The sequence below is a fragment of the Protopterus annectens genome, chromosome 10.part0, assembly GCF_019279795.1.
Source record: "Protopterus annectens isolate FY-2018-M chromosome 10.part0, PAN1.0, whole genome shotgun sequence".
NCBI lineage: Eukaryota > Metazoa > Chordata > Ceratodontiformes > Protopteridae > Protopterus > Protopterus annectens.
The window spans coordinates 1649448132-1649470191 of record NC_056744.1 but is presented as its reverse complement, the minus strand read 5'-3'; the positions used below and the strand labels follow the sequence as shown (position 1 = coordinate 1649470191).

General features: G+C 38.0%; 1 protein-coding gene across 1 annotated transcript in view; it reads left to right on the top strand.

Moving 5' to 3' along the window:
* LOC122813850 (zinc finger protein 578-like) overlaps positions 1 to 21072 on the top strand; it is a 57367-nt gene extending 36295 nt beyond the window's left edge. Inside the window, exon 5 of the mRNA XM_044086387.1 lies at positions 10415 to 21072. Within this exon, the coding sequence (XP_043942322.1) occupies positions 10415 to 10974 (560 nt within the window). The 3' untranslated portion in view covers positions 10975 to 21072. The remainder of the gene's footprint in view (positions 1 to 10414) is intronic.
* The last annotated feature ends 988 nt before the right edge of the window (positions 21073 to 22060 follow it).

The window sequence follows — 22060 nt, the reverse complement described above, 5'->3', positions numbered from 1 at the left end:
AGATTTTTCTTTTTTTATTTTCAGAAAAGGTAGTGGATTACAATCAGTACATGCTGATAATCATTACCATTACAGATTTCTTTAATGTCATAGCAAACGTGTTAATTCATGTTCTCTTTTACTATCAACTTTCTACATTAATAGTACCAGTCTTTAGTAAGTGTCCCCAGTTTGCAACCCTTTTCCCTATTTTTTTTGTTGTTGTTTTCATAATTCTGGAGTTAATGCTGAAAGTTGTTTCCTTTCACTTTTTAAATTTGTCCCATGAATTATATATTATTATCTATCATTCTCTTTTCATAGAACATTAGTCCTTTAATTTAGGTTATAAAGCACTCTTTATTCATAAGCTATGACGTCTTAGAGATCTACGTTCTAGTGCACATATGACAGAAGAGCTTTGGAGCCATTCATAGGATTACAGCATGTACAAGGCAGGTCAAATCGGAGGCTACGTGCACCTTGTGCATACACAGCCCTAGGTTCTACCACCCTTTCCAAGCAGGATGATGTCTGTTAGTCCTGGTGGAAGTTTAAGAGCAATCATCCAACTGTCCAAGCTACATTTCAAGAATGACAGGGAATCTCATTTCTTGACATACTGGTAGAGTCTGTTCTAGAGCAAGGGGAGGAACTGGCTAATAATCACTTCATCTAGTTTTATTTATTTTTTGCTAAAGGTTTAGACCTCTGGTTCTGACGTTGGTAGTAAAAGTTGATTCCTCAAAGAAAATAAGGTTTTGGGGAGCCTGAACAACACCGAGTACAAAGAAAAGGATTACAGTCTCTTCTGGTAGCTAATTTTTTTAAACACTTTTATTGAATTATCGCTTATGACATAGGCAAATTTACATTTCTACAAAAGTAATCAAACTGTATTAAGTTATGATTTTGAGACCAGAAGTCCATTTTTGTTAGGATCCTAAATCGTTTTTCAAGTTGTTTTTTTTTTTTTTTAATAGGTCTAGCCAAATGCATGGTGAAGGAGGAAATTAAATGTAATAGGTTTGACTAGGGCAAAATATAGAAGGACAATGACTTCTTTACTTTTAGAAGAGATGCCCTTGGCAATTAACTATGTAATACAGAAGGATTTCCTAACTACAGTTGCCAAGTAATGGTTAAAAGAGAGGGAGCAGTAAACTCACGTGCCCAGATCCCTGATCATTGTATGGTAAAGGGGTGTTTTCAGTGTAGTAAGATGCACAATGCTTCTGCATTCCAAAGAGGAGGATGCTGCATTCCTTACTGTTTAGTCCAAACCCTTTTTATTCACCTGGAATTGGTTTTGGAGGATATATGCATTCAAAGGAGATTTAATAACCATACCCAGTGGCGCTTCTCCGGTGGTGCAGCGGTGGCGTTGTTGCCTCACAGCAAGAAGTTCTCTCGTTCGATTCTCGGCTTGGGTTGGCAGTGCCTTCTGTGTGGAGTCTGCATGTCCACCCAGCGGTCGAGTGGGCGTTCGAAAGGCATGCGTTGAATGGGCATGCCTTTGTTGAAGGTTAGACGTCGGGCTGGCAACTCGACACCATAAAAAAAAAACTAACTGCCAATCATTAGCTGACCGGAATTCAGCTGTGGCGACTCCTAACTGGGAAAAGCCGAAAGACAAACAACCCAGCTTGCAGTAAAGTTTATTAACCAGAGACCTGTGTTATTTTGGATGTCTAGAAACATAGATGCTAAATAGACATGAGACTAGCACAGATTTGTGAGGGATACCACTGGTCACCTTCTCTGTGCCAGAGGGCACATCATCCACTTGGTCAATTTGCATTCTGTCCTTAAACCAGTTGGATGTCTGTCTTACCATGAAAGGCTTTATTTTTTTAAGACCATCAGCTTATAAACAATTCCATAATGTGGTATGGTGTAAAACACCTAGGCCACATCAAGGTAGGCAGCATGCATTGCTCTCACCACTGTTGACCACCTGAGTGACATTCTCAATGACACTGAAACGTTTCTGTAGGCAGGACCTCCCCTTTACAAAGCCAAACTGCAATGAGTCTAGCTTTACCAGATTTGTGATATCATGATGTTTGAGGCTGTTGATCATGCATTCCATGGTTTTACTATTAAGTCTCATAAAGTTGATAGTTCCCTGGGTCCATGGTGTGTCTATCCTTATGGAGGGGCATCACTAAAGCAGTGCACCAGGATTCAGGGAGGTTCTGTCCTAAAGCCAGTTGGGTACTTATCTTGCCATGAAGGGATTTATTTTTAAGACCATCAGCTTATAAACAATTCCATCATGTGGTATGGTATAAAACATCTAGGCCACATCAAGGTAGGCAGCATGCATTGGTCTCATCACTGTTTACCACTTTTTTTTCTCCAAATCTTTTGGGTTTCTAGTACTCTGATGGGAATGGACCCCATTCCTAAGTCAAAATATGATTAAAGTTCATGATATTAGTATTGTTTCAATCTTTGATGTCAGCCAAAAGTGCTCTTCACAGCACCTGCACTGTGCCCAGTAATGACTCCTTCTGTTGCTTCTAATGCCATTGGAACTGTCTGAGCATCTTTCTTCCACATTGCTCTCGTTTCTGCCTGCAGATCCTGGTATTTTATGACTTTGTGTCTCTCTGTATGCACGACACTGTAGTCACTGGGTGTTGTGATTTCAGTGATCAATGCTACTTTTGTCTTCTTTTCTCGGACCACTGCATCTGGTTTTCTAGCTTCTATCTTTTGAACTGTTGGTACTGGGTGATCCCATGTGATATAAACTTCATTATTTTCTATGATGCTTTGTGGCTCGTGTTTCCAGTTATTTTCAGCCACTTCGCTACCATAATGTTTGCACAATTCCCAGTGCAACAGTCTTGCCACATTATTATGCCTTTCTGTATACAGTCCTTCTGCCATTCATATATCACAACCAGCTACAAGATGTGTGACTCTTTCCAATTCGGTTTTAGAAAACCTACATTTGACTGTTTCTCCCAAATGTTCATTGCTCTTTGTAAACCAGCATGTATGTAGCCCACTATCTTGGGCTGCCAGTATTAACCTTTCATCTCTTGATTTGAATTTGCCTCTCCTTAACCATTCCTGTGTTTGTTCCTGATCAACATGAGGTTCTTCCAGAAGTTTTCTATACTTGCAACTATATTTATGCTTTTTCCACATTTCTTGCTTTCTCATCTGGTCCTTCACCTTATATTCTTTCTTTTGTTTTTTGGCACATTCAGTTGCTGCCTGATTTTTATCTACTTCTGGTTTGATTTCCATTCCTGCTTGACACCGATATGCTTCTGCAAAATTAAGCAGAGAAGTCATCTTAGATTTATTCTCCTCTTGTTTCAAAACTTTCACTACATTTGGGTCTTGTGAGATCAGCAGATATGTGTGGAGTCTCAAAATTGCAGATCTATACATGTAATCAATTTCAAGGAGGCCCATGTGCACTGATTTTTATAAATCATTCGGTGATCTCCTTCTCGTTTTCCTGTCTAATCTATCCAACGTGTTTTGGGGCCAATCAGTCACTCCAAAACTGTAAGTTAGTACAAGAAGAACATATTGGTTTATAGCTTGGATTTTGTTCCTAGATGTCAACACTGTTTTCAGAATTAATTTAAGTCTTCTAAATTATTCCTTACTAATTTTTATTCACATTTGTTCATGTTTTATTGCTGATCCTTCATCAGTTCCCAAGTATTTATACACTTCCTCTTGCTCAAGTTCTTTTATATCACATTCTTGTTCCAAACTGATGTTTTCTTGGTGCTGCAGTTTTCCTGCTTTTAAAGGTTGCTTTTGCACACTTATCAAGACCAAATGACATTCTTATATCATCTGAAAAAGTTTTGACAACCTGCAGCTGTGCTTTCGGTTCCATATCGGATGAGCTATACAGTTTTAAATCATCAACAAAGAGAAGATGAGAAGTCATTACAGTTGTTTTCTAGGAGCAAAATTGTAGCCATGGCCTAAGCTGTTAAGTAAACAGTTTAATGGATTAATGGCAAGGCAGAATAGCAACAGTGACAGAGAGTCACCCTGAAATATCCCCATTTAAATTGTTATCCCTGAGATAATAATCTGTCCTTTATCATGGCTTAATTGTAGAGTGGCCTGACACTGTTTCATTGTCGCTGTAATGTAGTCTGTCAGTGTAGAGTGTATCGTATACATTATTAAGCACTCTTTTTTTTATCCATGAATGTGGGATACTATCAAATGCTTTTTTATAGTCAGTCCATGCCATACTTAGATTCTTCCCCTTTTTACAGTTCTCCAGTATGACTTTATTTAACAACAAATGATCCTTTATTCTATATGACTTTCTTTTATTGCCCTTTTGTTCTATTGCCATAATTGAGTTTTCTTCTACGTGACTGTGAACTCTGTCAGCATAAGTTCCCATGTATAGTTTATACGTCGTCGAAAGCCAAGTTACTGACATTCTCAATGACACTGAAAGGTTTCTGTAGGCAGGACCTCCCCTTTACAAAGCCAAACTGCAGTGAGTCTAGCTTTACCAGATTTTTGATATCATGATGTATGAGGCTGGTGATTATGCATTCCATGGTTTTACTGTTAAGATTCATGAAGTTAATAGTTCCCTGGGTCCATGGTATGTCCATCCTAATGGAGGGGCATCACTAAAGCAGTGCACCAGGATTCAGGTACGTCGTCTGTAAAAAGGCTTAGGTAAACCATTTGAGAGGGGGATCAATGAATGTTTAACACTGTTTATAACACAACTCAGTATGTTGTCTGGACCTATGGAGGATACATTCTTGATCTTTGAGAGTACTTTAAAACATGTTCCTTAGTGATAATGGGGAGGCAGAATGACTCCGCACCGTATTGGTTTGAGTGGGAGGCTCCATCTTGGAGAAGCATGGAGCAGCATTGAGTTATTTCTTAGTTTTCTGATGTAACTGAAGAAGTACTAATAATTACTGTCAGCAAATACCAATAAAAGGACATTGCTTCTGCTGCTTGCTTTAATTTGTGTGATGCTTTACTGGTCTTTATAGTTTATTTCAATTTCTTAGTGAGATGTTTAATACTGTTTTGATACTGTGGGGGTTTTGACCTATGAGGCAGTTTTAATGAGTTTTTTCCTTCTGCTATACAATTTGTTTATATTGATATACTTTTATTGCTCTTTATATTGTTATATTGCCATGTGCATATCTTTAATTATTCTTCTTAACTAGACAAACTACTCAGTGGGGTCTAAGGGTGGAGGGTGGTTCAGTGTAAAAAGTACAGTTACCACATGCCCCTCATCCTGCTTAGGGTGCCTCCTCCATTGAACTGCAGTAGGGCAACTATCTCTACCTGCTACTTTGTCTGAGTCTAAAACATCACCATGAGGTAATTGTTATTTATTTATTGTGTAGTTAAGTGGTCTGGAGCCATTTTTGGATGTGAAACTGTCCCTGGAGGATGTCAGACAAACACACACTAACCTAAGTCAAAGTAAAGATGTAGAAGTGTAGGATATTGTAACAGAGGCTTGAAAGGGTAACTTAATAAACCCATCTGAATGAGTAGGTTGTGAAGTCAGATGATTTTAATAATATGCCATTTTATGATTAGCTAGATTTCAGGTGTCCTATGTCAAGAGAGAAATATAAGCACTTGACTAACACATCATCACTTTAACAGACTGTGGGCTGTACTTTAACAGACCAAACGCAGGAAGTGATTGGACTACATTTAATGACACTGTATTGAATTGAACCTGAGGTGTAAGTGTTGGAAATGCCTCTCAGTGAGAGTTAAAACATACCTCTATACAAACCCTCTAAACTAATTTATGATACCGGTAGCTATACCTCTAAACGAGCATCTTCACTGTGAAACAAATTACCAGAAATGAACTCATTTGGAACCACTTGCAGAAACTGGGAGCTTACTCTGAGGCAAGGGTCTGCCTCTGTTATCTGTAAGACTTGTATTGTTATACAAGGTGTTTAGACTAGCTTGTATTCTCTATTAGAATGTGCCTAGGGATCACAATACTTTATTCACCATTAGTGATGGGAGTTTAGTTACATTGCTTGTGTTTTATTTTCAAACTCATTTAGTAAACTCTAAGTAAAGTAATTTACTACTTTTAAATTAATCTTTCCAATTACCTAACTTACGTAATGTCCAAAGAGAACTTTCTTGTATTTATAAACATTAAAGCTGACGTCCATGTCCAGCCAAATGGAACTCTGCCAAAGTACCTAAATAAGCCCATTGTACCTTTTTACTTAAATTTCACAAGATGGTTAAGTGCATGTAATGTCATTGCTACTGTATTTTCTGGTAGAATATCAAGGCAAGACAGGTGCTGGATGTCTAAGAAGGATAAACTTAGCCCTTTTGGTAAATGCATGTCTGCAAAAGCAAGGTGAGTGATTAGTGTTTGGGAAAATAAAGTTTGTGTGTCTGTGTGTGTGTGTGTGTGTGTGTGTGTGTGTGTGTGTGTGTGTGTGTGTGTGTGTGTGTGTGTGTGTGTGTGTGTGTGTGTGTGTGTGTGCGTACCAGTATCCTTGAAGCAAGAGGGCCTTTATACTGCAAATAGAAGAGCCTTGTTCAGAAAGGAACATTCGCAAGAGTCCCAAAACTGGAGTCATGGTTGTAAACCCCTCCAGACAGACTTAATTTGTAAATATTGTCTGTTGCTTCCAGAAAGCTGGATTATCACTAGCATGCCTTGCTGATTAAAATGTTGAAGTCATGGAATTTAAAGCTAGTATTTTTGTTAACACACTTCTGGTGGAAGAATAAATATTACAGGGGAGGGAGCATGAAAAACTACTCCATGAATGATTTTTTTTAAACAGCTTGTTATCAAGTTAAGTTTATATTTGCATGGTTCCTGAAATAATTTTAATTTAAATCAACTAAAAAAATAAATAAATAAAGCAGTGCATTTTGAAGTGAACATCTACATTTCACATTATTTTGTATAAAAATCACACATGTTAAAGCAATATGAAATACAGTAGCTGCCAGGAGATTTAAATCTGATCTAATTTGTTAAAGGACTTGACATTCTGTCCTCCTTTAAAAGATACCATCTTTTCTGTCAAATCTGTCAGTTTTAATTCTTTAAGAAAATTATCTACATTTTTAAGAGCACTATAAAACTAATTTCCCAACCAAACTTACAACCAAATTAAAACAAGTATGAGTGGCTGAATACAGGGTCTAGAAATTAAATTAAAAAAATAAATAAATAAAAAGTTTTCTTCATACACACTTGTTTCAACACCTCAGTTTAAAGTTGTTATTAGCTTTAAAACAGGAGAGTGCTCACAGAGCCAGCCAAACCTCTTAGCACAAGAAATCTGGACAAAGCAAAAAGTAATGGGGGACAAAAGCCCCAAAACAGGGACAGATTTTAAATATTGTTCGTATAAACTAGACCCGCGGTAGTGGTGCTGTGGTAGAGTTGTCGCCTCACAGCAAGACGTTGTTGCGTTCGATTCTCCGCTAGAGCGTCTTCTGTGTGGAGGCATGCGTGAATGGGCGCGCCTTCGTTGAAGATTGTGCGTCAGGGCTGATAACTCGGCATATAAAAATCCACTACCAAACATTAGCGGACCGGAATTCCACTGTGGTGACCCCTAACCGGGATGAGCCGAAAGACACAACACAACATAAACTTAGAAAGCTGCTTGAATAATGGGATTTGTGTTACCATGCATTTTCTGAAGGAAATAAAGTCTGAAAATCACACATATCTTTACTTTTTTTCATTAGTGACTTCAATCATCTGTGATTTCCCAGAAAAACACAGATTTTATGAGGAGCAGACCAAATATTTGAGGCAAAAATCTGGACATTCTGCAAAAATCACACAATGCACAGTTGAGAGGTATGCCCCATTTCCTAAATTGGTCAAATCACGACTGCTAAATGTTTTAACTTTAAAGGCAGTCTATAATTCTTGTTGTGACTGAACTAAAACAAATGACAAATTATGAAATGACCTGGCACTGTAGTGTAGTATAAAGAGGGTGCTGTGTACATTTTGATTGAGAGTTTAACCAATTAACTGTATGTTATAAGTTGCATCGCTTAATAGGAAAAGAACAGAATTACAAGTCCCAAGATAACTCATTTTTAGAATTTTTTTTTAATTTTAAAAATCTATATTAAAGTTGTTTTAAAAATTCTCGCTTGCAAGTTTAGCAGATAGTGCTTTTGGTGGCACTGCAATTGTTCAAACAGAATTGTACTTCATGTTCCTATCTGAATCAGTGGAATGTAGTACTGGGAAGTGAGATTTTGTGCTATTACTTAACAACACTTCTCTTTCCCACCCACACGCACATACAGAGTTGCAGATCATGGTTAATCAATCCATGCCCTGATACTATGGCTTGTAAAATCAGTTGTTTATAATAAAATGATCTGTCTCTTGACCATGACTCTCAACTGTCCAGATTTTCATGGAATGTCCAGATATTTAGCTCATATTTTTGGCCTGTTGCTCATAAAATTTGTTTTTTATTTTCTTTGTCGAAAATCATTGAGGATCGAAATCACTAAATAATGACATACTTTTGAATTTTGGTCTTCAGAAAATATGTGCTTATGCAAACCTGTTATAGGAGCAGTATTTAAAATCTGTCCCTAATTTTGATTCCTCGTGTCACCATTATTTTTAGCTTTGTCCAGATTTCTTGCATGTACTGATTGAGGGAGGCTCCAGACCAAGCTGTTTGTGCTCATTTGTGATGAGACAGATGAAATGTGTGGAAGGGGAATATGTATCTTCAATCAAATCCTGTCAGGAGTAATTGGACAATAAATAATTTTGAGTTTATCTGTGCTTTTTTGCATGAAATTCAAGTTTCCTAAAAAGTGCCACTACCCAGAACTATTTTTTTCTTACCTTTCACTAGCTGACAGCCGTAGGGATTGTGCAGCATAGACAGTAAACTACACATATTTCTCTTTTGGTGGGAGTCTTGGGTCTGAAAGAAGGAATAAACTCCATATTTCTACAGGACCCCTGGTGTGCAAAGTAGGATTTGATTATCAAATGCAGGCAAAAGTGGAGGAGGGAATTATATTTGCTTGTTGCACAGAGGCACTTGGAATAGTCTGTATGCCATTATATTCTCTGCTCTATTGTGTTACCATATATTTTTTTACTTTAACTCTTTTCCGAAAATGAAAAACATATTTTGCCCTCATTTCTTCCTTGGTAGTTTATGTTGAGAAAGGATAGTAGGGCTGTAGTTGTACTGTGACTAGGGCAAAATCATGTTGTGATGATGTGAATCAGTTATTGTCTAAAAGGTATTGAAGAACTTGACTGTAGATACATCTCTGTAGGATTTTGGAGAAAGGTGAGGGGAAAGCATTTGAATGGCAGTTTGATTGTCCTCTGAATTTGCCACCTTTTTATAGAACTGGTGTAAAGTTTGTTTTCATAACTTAGGGACTGGTTTCAGAAATGCAACAGTTTACATTCATTTTGTGAAAACCACATTGTGTGTGTGTGTGTGTGTGTGTGTGTGTGTGTGTGTGTGTGTGTGTGTGTGTGTGTGTGTGTGTGTGTGTGTGTATACAGGTAGATATTGGGTAAATGCTGTGCCAATGTCACCACTCTGTGCTTGTACATTGTTTTATGTGTTACCACAAGTGACATGTGTCACAATTTTCTATTGTTTTGCACTACTGTTTTTTTTATTATACACTCAGTTTTCTTTTATTATAATATACATCTAAATATTATCTGTGTGTGCCAGGTTTGCACTCATAATATCGGCAAAGGCATTTCATCCACATTTGGTTGACTATTTCCATTGTAGTCTTGCATGAGGGAACAGTCTTTTTTTTTTTTGTAGATAACTGCTGTTTTGTGGTGGTTTATATAACTGGACTTATTGTTAGTTAGTAATTGGTTACAGCTGCAGCCTCCCTGTAAATGCAGGTTTTGCAGTGCTTTGTATAGGAAAGTTGAGACTGGATGTAGTTATACTTTTCTATGTCATCTTGTTTACTGTTGTTATGAACTAGGTCAACCTTTGCATAACCTCTGAAGTATACCTCATTAGGAGGAGCATTTCTCATTTTGAGTCTTAAAAAGTCCAGGTTCTGTCACACATTTAGTGTCTAACTGGTACCCATGGTAATTAATATTATTGTCATGTGGTATCCTCTGTGTGGCACTGTGCCCGTGGTTACAATTTCTCCCCTGATTCAGACCTGCAAGGTTTACATGGTTTCTTCAAGCATGGAGCAGCTACCAACAGAGCTCATATTCTAATAAATGATAAGTCTGAATTTCTTAGACTTATTTTAATGATGGTGCTAATAAAAGAAAAAAATACAGAAAACAAAAGTCGTGAAGATTGTAATGACTAAAGAGTACATACATTGTATTATGACTTTGTTTTGCAACTGTAATAAAATTGTAATAATCTGTTTTTAGGTATCAGGAGCACAGAGAACAGTGTGAGTTGCAATCGGCAGTCATCAGTTGGGGCACAACAGTTATATCGCCAAGCAGAGAACCTTCAGCAGTGTGCTCAGCCTGTGAAGGGCTATGACAAATGTCATGTCGCTCCTGTACCACCGCTTCACCTGGAGCATAAATGCAGCAAGACCTCTGAATGTGAAGTACCTCAACGTCCTTTCAGAGGGAAGAAACTATACAAATGTGTGGAATGCAGTAAGTGTTTCACATGCCGCAGTAGTTTGCGACAGCACTCTGTCAGTCACACAGGAGAGAAACCGTATAAATGTACTGAATGCAGTAAGTGTTTCTCATATCTTAGTGGGCTTCGCCAGCATCTTGCCACTCACACAGGAAAGAAACCATACAAATGTACTGAATGCAGTAAGTGTTACCCGTATCACACTAGCCTTCGTCGGCACCTTGCTGCTCACACAGGAGACAAACCATATAAATGTACTGAATGTGGCAAGTGTTTTACACAGAAGGTACATCTAGAATATCATCAGTATACTCACACAGGAATGAAGGAATAAAATTACTTAGGCTCTTCCCAAATAGGCACTGACCTGGTTAACAGCAGGAAAAAAAAACAATCCTGCTTAAAAGTGAACCTGCAAGCCATCCTAAGAACTATGGACCAGTAACTTGCCTTCCTGCAGCACATAAATTATGTGCTAGAACTGATGCACATGGTTACTGCCATTCTGAAAAAAAAACCCAGTCATGGCAGTAGAACAAACGGGTAATAAAAGAAACGTGTACAGAACAAAGGATCATTGCTGCCAAATAAAGCCATGATAGAGAGATGTAAAACGTAGACTTTCCAGTATGGCGTAGATAGATTACCAAAAAGGATTCAACAGCAACCCACCCAACCCATGGATTATGGAACATTTACAGATGAATAAGTTACATCGTACATTGATCAATTACATTGAATTAGCTATGAAACAGTGACATATCGCTCTACAGCTGAGTGATGGTAAAGGACAAATTATTATCCCAGCAATGAAAATTCAAAGGAGGAGCTATTCCGGGGTGATTATTTGTCACCACTGCTGTTCTGTCTTGTCCTTAACCAGCTACGTTGGTTGCCTATTAAACTAGGCTATGGTTAGCTTAACTTCCAGAAACGAGTCTGATTCAAAGATATCTCAACTACTTTGTATGGATGATGTAAAATTGCATAGCTCATCAGATGAGGATCTACGAGAACTACAGATGATGAAAACTTTCTCAGGTGGTATAACAATGATATTTCATCTTGATAAATAGACAGGAATGATATTTATAACAGGGAAGCTACAGTATCAAGAAAATGTCAACCTGAGACAGGAATGTGATGTAAAACAACTTGAACAGGAGGGTGTATAAATATCTGGGAATAAATAAAAGGTCATCAGTAGAGCATGAGCAAATGAGAACAAAGCCAAGTAAAGAATACTTCTAAAGACTAAATGTAGTAATGAAAACTGCCTTGACATCTAAAAATAAAGTTTAAGCTCCAAATCAATTTGCTGTTCCTGTCCTAACTTACAGCTTTGGTGCAGCTGACTGGTCTGAAAGAGCATTGAATTAGTCAGGCAAGAAAATAAGAAAAATGCTTCATGCCTCTCAAATGATATATAAAAACAGTGTATACCAAGATCATATACACTCTGTCTAAAGGAGGTATGGACTTCCTCAAAATGTACTACATGTGTAGGTCTGCAGTCGTAGGACTGCATACATAATTGATGATGTCATCAGATCCAAATGTAGAGAAAGTTCTAAAGCACGAGGAGAAGGTGTCTAAAATGACATATTTGCTTGTTTAACGCAAGCATTTCAGAAATCGGTGGGAATGGAAATCAAACCAGAAGAAAAAATAATCAGACAACTGTGAGTGCCAAAAAAAGGGGCAAAAAAAGACTATAAAGAAAAGGATTAGAAGAAAGGGAAACAAAAACGGAAAGTCAGCAGATTTAATGGCAAGTATAGAAAACTCCTAAAACAAACACATATTGACCAAGATTTGAAATGGGAATGGTTAAGGAGAACTGAATTTAAACCAAAAGATGAATAATGCTGACCCAAGATAGTGGGCATTGATTTACAAAGTCTATTGAAAATGTGATAGAACGAGAGAGAGAGAGAAATGCAGGTTCTGTAAAACAGAACTGGAAAAAGTGGCGTATCTCATTGCTGGGTATGATACATTCATGACCGATGGTCTGTATACTTAAAGGCATAATAATGTAAATAAAACTGTTGCACTGGGATTGTGCAGACACTAAAATATAGAAATAGCTGAGATGCACTGGAAATATGAACCACAAAGCAGTATCAACAGTGATGAAGTCTGGATCACATGGGATCACCCAATGCTAACTGTTGAGAAAATAGATGCAAGAATACCAGCTATAGCAATTCAAGAAAATAGATAACGTTAATCATTGAAATTACTACACCCAGTAATTATAGTGTCCCATACACAGTGAGAGACAGTAATGAAATACCAGGCTCTGCAAGAAGAAAAGAGATGTGGAAGAAAGATACCCAGGCAGTCCTAATAGTAATAGCAGCAACAGAACTATTACAAATAATTTGCAGTTGTACTTAAGTATGCTACCAGTACATGTAACTCCATATGAACTGCAGAAGGAGGCAGTTCTGGGGATTCTGAAGAAGTCTGAGGATGAAAGCGTTTAATAAATAGTCTGTTATGCTAATTGTTTGGCTTCACCTTTGGTTCCAGTTTCTTTGTTGGATCTATTCCTGTTACAGTATTAAAAGCCAAAAACATTTGCAGAAGTAAAAAAGGTGACTTTTATATCTGTCATAAAGAAAGGCAAGCACAAAAATGTAAGCTGTTGGAACAACTTCTGATAATCCTCTTAAAGATGACAGAAATCTTACTGACCGAGTTAAACCATGATCTTAGCAACCCAAGTGTGACAACTAGTAATGCAGAGGTAATTAATAGGTTCATAGATTAGTACTAGGCTAACTGCCCTTGTGAGCCATTTTAAGCCTAGCCAATTATCTCTTGTGAGACTCAAACCCTGCACCTTGTGTTTGTAAGGCAAACACCTTAACCATTAGGCCACCCTCCCAACCCTAATAAACTGATTAGCCTGTTATAAGACTTGGAAACATGTGAACAACACAGGATGAGATGAAAATTATGTTTTTCTGTTATGCAATGAACCCTGATTTCTGAAATAGATGATACAAAGCAAGAACATAAGAAAAAAATTGAATTGCAAAAATTAATTTCAGCTGAAAATATGTTAACAATCACTATTGCTTTGGGAAGATTATGTAATGAAACAAAATAGTATCTAGACAATGAAACAATTGGTGAGCTTGAGAAAGCTGCAGTGCATGATGTGTTAAGAGAATAAGATGATGCAACAAAGGTTTTTAAAACCCAAAAGGGGAACAATAAATTAAGAAAAGAAGTGGGACTAAATATGGTACAGAGTACATGCAGAAAAGGAAGCTGTATTAGCGATGTCTACAGCAACATCAATAATATCTGAAGTTAAATATAGACAGACACCTATACATTGTAAATATTACAAGAGGATAACAAAACAGAAATGGAATCTGATGAAAAGTAAGCCGTTCAGCTGTTCAGTAAGGAAAAACAGAATAAAACTGAAACAACGGACCAACTAAGTGTATAAATTGGAACTCGGATACATACAGCACCCCACTATGATAGTTCCTTAAACAGGAATGTACTCAAGAAGTCAAAGCAGAACTAAATCTGTGTATCATTAATGAAGATGGTTAATTAAAATAATGACATGCTTAGGAAGTGATGACCGAACTAAAACAGGTTGCTATAAAATGAAGTGATACTCTGTAAGATTCTAAAGGAATCCTTCTGCAGTTCATATGGGGTTACATGTACTATTTAAAAGTAGATATATATCGTTTATTATTACACACACAGCACCTTCCCTCTTATCTTGCGAGACATGCACTCTGCCTGCCTACTCATGAACTGTAAGGGTCAATCTACAATATGATTCTTAGAGTAACTTAAATTGATTAAACGTTACATGTTTGCGTTCAAGACGTATTTGTAATAAAATACCTATCCTACACTGTTGTCTCTGCTTCTATCAGACAGACATTCTCCCAGTTATGGAGACTTGGCTGAAGACAGTAGATACTGCCAGTACCTTTACTCTGTTTGGGATTGTCATGGTTGGGGAGGATAGTCTCCCTAAATGGGAGGAGGCAGATGTTCATTTTATAGCTCACTGTTGCAGTATTAATAGTCAGTGGGACGTCTGCAGAAAATCCAGCATACAGAGATTTCACCCCCCCCCCTTCTGTGTAACCTGTTATTGTATTTCCAGTCTAAAGCTGCCATCTTTTATTGTCTGGTCAGAGTATGGGGGCTCTTCAGTGTATTAGATCAGCCTGCTGGCTCATAATAGGGTACTGATGTATGATTCTTAATACTGATGTATGATTCTTAATTATATGAGGACAAAGGCAGGGGTGCTCACTGACAGTCTTCAGAAGGCAAAACTTTTACATCCAACACAAGTAGCTTCTCAGGTGGGGGAACATGCCATTAAATGTAACTGTGATGTAGGTGCAACATCTAGGGATGTTGTCACTTGGTCAGGTATTCGGAAACATATTTGGCCAAGGTTTCAGGTTCTTTCAGAGTATGCCAAACTACAGATCCTAAATGTCCCTTTATGTAGGGATTTCACTCTTTTTATTCCCTGGACCTGAATCTTTGGTGGAAGAGAAATGGAAAAACTGTGTTAGTCTAGCAGCTGTTTTACCCCCCCCCCCATTCCATTTTTATGATAGAAACTACCCTTAAAAGAACGTAACCCTATTATTGCCACCAGGGTAAAGGTAATCAGGTACAAGGGAAAAAAATGAGCTATTCCAAAACAAACAACAAAAAGGATACCAAAAAAGGTCCTCTCGAAAGTAAGAAAACTGCATAAGGATGTCATGCTATTTTGCCCTTCTGTCATTCCCTAAACTCCCACCCCTGTCCTTGGATACTTTGTCCCCTAAACTAAAGAAATCAAAAAGTTAGGAGAGCAGATGGCCTTATTTGGAGATTAGTGGAAAGGGATCAAATAGGACAAGTGGGCCTAGCAAGTCTGATGCAGGCTACGCATCCTAGCAAGTTCCAGTTCCAAGAGAAAAAAAAGATTCTGTAACTACTTAAGTAGGGGATATTCTCCCACAGTGAGTGATAGATAGTATGCCAAGGAAGAAAAGAGAACAAGTGTTAACTCAAAATACCGCCTGATGCCTACGCAAATCTGTCCTTTGAAGCCTGTCCAATACTTGTTGAGATTAAGCAAAACTCAGGCGTTTCCAAAGTTCACAATGATAAATCTACAGGTTGCCCTTCCCCATGTTCTAATAAGGACTTATGGGTTACATTGTCCTCAAGGATGTCTTCCTACTTATTCCCTTCCACAAGGACTATGGGGGCTTTCCCAGGTTCCAGGTTGGGGTCTGTCAGTACCAGTTCACCTCTTGGTCCATTGGATTGGCTGCTGCTTCCAGGGTACTTGCAGAGATCCTTTTTCCAGTAGTCCAGTAGTCACATATTGCAGAACCAAAGACATTTATCTTTAGTTGTTTCCAGACTCTTTCTCTCTCTCACCCCAAATCAAAGGTAGTTCCCTTTAGAACAGTGGTAGCACTGTGGGCCTTCTGGATTCGGTCAACCAGAAGGTCTTCCTGGTCTGGACATGGCAAAATCCCTATTTGTTACTTTCAGCGGACATTCCCAGAAGACGTTTGTTGCTACATGGGAGTGCTTTCACATTGTATGGTACGTGGAACCCACAGTTTTAATGATACCCTTTGCAAGACTGTATGTGAGAAAATGTCAGTGGTACCTCAGAGGCAGTTAGTGAGCAGATTTAGTCCCTGGAAGTGATGATGGCTCTCATTCCTTTCATTTGACCAGAAGTCAGTTGGAGAGGGCAAATATTTTGGACGTATCCAGGGATACCTTCAAACAGGCTCTGGTTGGCTCAGACAATGCCTAGTGAGCCCACATAAGGGAACTCCAGGTCCATGGCACCTGAGACAATAAGCAGTTCAAGATGCACATTATCTTCAAGGAAATGATGATGATGATGATGATGATCCATGTACTCAGGACTTTCAAACCAGTGTTAAGGGCAGGAGTCTTGCATCTCATAATGGAGAACACCATGGTGATGTGGTACATACAATTCAGAGAGTGGCTCATTTATACATGCTGTGCAGGGTGGCATTGACTTCTTGGGAGACAGCCCTGGGTCAGGCTTGCACATAACTGTATCCTGTTAACTGTTTTAACAAGAACCTCCGGTATTCACCTGAGTAGGATAGAAGCATACCTTTCTGAATGGATGCTAGACAGTAGTGTTTTTCTTCAGCTAATCCACAGATAGGGATATAGACCTTTTAACTTCTCCAAGCAAAACACAGTTAAAATTGTTCTTCATAGTGCCACACAGAGATGCTTGGGCAGTGGGTGTCTTGTTCTTCAATTGGGTATACTTGGTTCTGTATATTGACCTTCCAATCCCCCCCAGCTCTTCATTGTAGTCTAGAAAGTAGAGTAGGAGGGGCTGGAGATATGTCTACTAGGAGTATTTAGGTCTCATCATCATTCTGTCCGTCTCCTACTAAGATGGAACCAGAGAAAGTTCTATCTGCCTCAACATGTGAACCCTTGGCACATCTCCAGGGTTATTTAGTGCACCCAAATCTGCAAACAGGCTAACAGCATGGATAATTTGGCTCTCCTATCCTTTTGGCATCATTTTAGAGGAGGGAGGACTGCAGCAAGGAAATCTTGTAAAGCTAAACAGACAAGGTTTTCTATGTAGTGCCAAAAGAGGAATCTGAACCCATTTTCAGCAACAGCGTCCCAGCCTTTGCAGTACCTATGAGACATATGCACTACTTATGGCTGCCATAGGCCACAGTGTGTGGGTATAGCTTTCAGCCATTTCAGCATGCAAGGCTTATCTCGATCATTTAAATGTTTCATCAAACTAGTATTGCATTTGCCTAAAAAAGGTAGTACTCCAGCATTCAACTTGAATTTTGTCTTAAAAAAAGTTCAAGCCCCCTGTTTAATCAGCAGCATCTTTACCCCTCAAATTTTGTAATTTGCTTATCACATCAACTAGAAGAACACTTGAAGTGCAAATGCTAATATGCAAGAATTAGTCCTTGAAGTAGATGCATTAACAGTTAATGCCCACTTAAAAGTTAATGCCTTCCTTTTCAAACACATATTAGTGCTTGGCTCTCAAATCGAATGGGGCTGTACATTCCTGGTGTAACTTTGTCTCTACTCAACAAGACTAGCCGTAAAGATAGTTAAAGTAGTACGTGTTAGTGTGCAGTGGTAACTTATTCTACAGGCTAGGAGTATGACAAGTATCTATTTCACCAGTGAATCTTGTTTATTTTTTGGTGTAGATTTAAGTCCCTAGTGATGATGTTTGTAGAGCTACTATTTTTGCCAAGAATGAGATGTTCGAGGAGTGAGTCTGTCTTGACTCAAAAAGCAGGACACCAGGCACCTCAGCGCAGCCTGTACACTGCTGAGTATAATGAGAGTTGAATTCATTTTTTGGGATTCTTGGTTTTAAGAGGTGCCTATCTTTTTCGTGGTTCTTGAATTCATTTATCATACAGTTATAATATTTGAGGCCTTTGATGCTCTTGGTATGGTATCTTTAGGGTTGTCTTGGATTTTGTGAAAACCTTACCAGTATTTCCCCTCCCGGGTCTTTCCAAGCCTTTTAACATTGAATTTCACTCTAAGCATTTAATGATCTTGGACAAGCTAGGGTTCCCATTATATAAAATTAGATGGCTTACTGATCATTAGTAATGGAACCCAAGTAGTAGGACAGAACATTGCAGTCTTTCCTCGACTCTGTTTTAAAATTAGTTTACCTCAAAGTTCTTACTTGGTCCGTTTCTGTCCACTTTATGTCAGTGCCATGGCTCAACACATCAAGAATGTCAAGTTAATAGTGTGTGCTAATAATTCCAGAGTTGCCCTGACTGACAGTTTACAGATTCTGTTTCCTCAAATTTACAGGTTTGTGTTACTCTCTCCAAAACTGGCTAAATGATATGGATCTCAACCTCAGTGTCTGTAAAACAGTAGTTGTGCTTTTCACCCCCTAGACCTGCTCTCATTCCTTTCGCAAGGTTTGCCATTTGTTACTTCAAGGAACCGGTGTTGTATCCATCCAAACATTTTACTGGTGTTGGCACTTGTTTCAGCCATAAATGAGGAAGTATCATCTTAAAAACTGTTTAGTATAATTCAAGACTGACATCAAAACTTTGAGTTACATGAAGAACAATGTAACTAAAGCCAACATGAAACAATACAAATTACTCAGGGCTAAACAATTTGTCACAGAGACTGCCTGCAGAGCCAGACCAAGGACATACTGTATCTGTCATGTACTCTGACAATGCAATAATGTTTCTTCTCCATTACTGAGGTATGCAGTTGAGAATCATGATTTGCTACAGTTCAGCAGTGTAGAAGCCATCACTTTCAACCACTATACAGACTATGCTGGCTGAATGTCAGACACCACGTTCCTGTTAATTAAATCTGTTTTGTACACAGGCTTTTCTCCACTCTCATCTGCTCCTTGATATCCAGTAATCGGAAGACCTTCCCTTGGGATTCAGGGCATCCATTGCTCATGTTGTTGTTATTCCTAAATCAAGCAGCAGATATTGCAGTTCAGAATTCATAATATGCATTGGCAAACCAATGGAAGAAGCTTATGTACATTTCCAATCACAAACATTCCTTTGTGGCTTCATTGCTTGGTTAAATGTCAGCCTTCAGTGAAATGGATCTGGTTGTATTCTAACTTAACTTGCATACTTCTTGCTCTTTACTCATTGCAGATGGATACCAATTCATGTATCTTTAATGACTGTTGACCTCGCACCAGATGTTCTAATACTTGTGTCTACATTGTGTTGCATAACTTGCATGTTATGTTCTTGCTATTCTTCAAGCTGTTCTGTGTCATGAAATTTTTATAGTCCTTTTGTTTCCACTACATGAGATCACGCCCCAGTTAATCTTTCATGTCTGTGTGTAGTGTCTGCTTTCTGCAGCATTGCACCTGTTAGAATATGCATCTGCCATTCTTTCAATTTAGTGTATAAGTATGCATCCTTTATAAGTCCATAGGTATGTGCTAAGCTATCTGTCCTTGTGGGCTATTTTAAATCTAGTCGGATTCCCTTTTTGAACTTGAAATAACTTGTACCATTTGGTATAGATTGGCCTTACCCATCCCATGGTCCATAACTATATATTACCCCTAATAAGATAATTGGGAAGGACCCATGCATGAGATAAAGTATTTAGGAGCTGCCTCTGTCCATTAGTATTACAGGGGCAGTCCTGGGTTAATTTTACTGTTTCCCATCTATAGATCTAAATTGCACTTGAATATGGAAAGGGATGAAGTTTGTTCCTCAGAAGTGGTATATCCTGGGAGATGTACCTATCCCTTCAACCCTGTATATCCAAACTGTTCTGTTGCTAAAGAGGTTTGGATCCCTAGACCAAGTATTTCTGATGCCATTTGGCTTACTGATGTGCAGTAAATCTATCCATAATGAGTCAGAAGATGCCTTGTATCTCCCTCAGCTTTCACTAAAAGTTGGACATTCCTAGTCAATAAACGTAAAGGAATACATTTCTTGTAAAGATTAACTTCCACACTCAAGAAATGTGAATAAATACAAAAATGTACTGGAAGGGTGGTTTGTAGGACAGTAGAAGTTGTATAAATTAAATGATGACTGAAATTTTATTGTAGGTATTTAGAGAGAGACTTGATATGTTGTGTTATTATCTGATTAATGATACATTACCGTTTTTATGATACATTACCGTTTTTAGTCAAAGGAATAAAAATGCATCATGAAAACAATAATGGTAAGCCTAAAGCTGAATGGGTGAGAAGTGAGAAAAGACAGAAATGTCTGCTTCCATAAGCGAATAAAGAATGTAAGGTAAAAGGTGTAGGCCATGCAGACATAAATGCCACATGAAGCCAGAAGATTGTTATTGCTTATTAAAGATGAACAGTTGCAGCCTAAAAACACAAATTTGTAGACTCTGACTGGGGCATATTTTGTGTGTCATTAATGTGCTCAACATAAAAAAGAATGTTTTTTTTTCTTTTCATAAACAACTGTCATGTCCTTCAGATATTAGGAAAATATTTGCTGCATGCATCCTTACTATAAGGAAATTTAAGTGTTAGTGATTTTGATGTTTTAAATCATTTAATCCTAAGCAGCTCAAAAATGCTGGCTGCTAATTTTTCCCCACAGGAAAAATAGTTTATCCTGAGATAATTTTCAGATAACCCATTTTTAGCAGCGTACTGAAAATAAATGTTCATAACTCTTGAATTGTAACAGCTGCACCAGAAATGAAAACGTGAAAGTTATTTAGCAGACATAAAAATTTGCAATGGTGTATTTGATGATATTGTAACTCAAATGTGTCATTTAATATTCGGTAATAAATGTAGATGCTCTGCATACATTTTGTATATTTAATAAAACAAGTCATAATATCTCACTGGCCATACCATGTAGACACATGCCAACTGTGACTCATCTTTTTGTTTGTTTTGAAGTCAACTTCAAAATGATACCTGAATGATTATTGTGTCATTTTTGTTTACAGAGATATTCACAGAAATATGAGAAATATTATATTTATCATCTAACAACTAAACAAGCCATAATATCTCAACAACTATAACAGACAGAGATGATATATCAGTGGAGGCATTGAACTCCCATGCCTGCCCTCAGTAAATTGGTGGAGTGGTGGTCCTACATCTGCTTTTTCGCATTATAGGTTGCTTCTGGGATACACTGTGTCAGTTGGTATTGAGAATGTGTTAGAGGTTGGTCAGTGTGTACCATAGGCTCCCACTGAGAAGTAAGCTAGCAGCCTATTTTCCTGAAATGTTCCATTGTGAATTATTTTGTCTGCATCACTGTAACCTATGAAATGATTTCTCACCTATGTTGCCCTCATGTTCCCTTCCAAACATACGAGCATGACAATGAGAAGTGTCATGATTTTCATAAAGTGACAAATAACTAAATTACTATATTTCTGCAAGTGTCACAGATTGTTGAAATTGATCCATGTTTTGACAGCCTATACCTTATCCTTTTCCTACCACCTTGACCTGTTTCCTTGTAAAGACACTTGTAAAGACAGCATGTCAGTAAATGACAGTTTAAGTGTCTACTGTTTCAGCAAAAATGTTTTGCTGAAAGCACTTTTACGAATAGTCAAGGATTTCCTTTTCCGAATGTTGTGTGACCTTAGACTAGGTATACTTCAGTCTGGGAGTGTCCCTTACAGGGAGCAGAGGGCATGCACCCGTGCAAAAAATTCACTATATTTTCAGAGTTTTTGATTTTGTGGAAAGTGTTGTTGATATATCAACATGATTCATTTGCAAATATATGACAAATATGTTAACTTTTATAATCCAACAAATAAACTCTGGTATCTGTCCATGAGTGCTACCTATAGTTCAT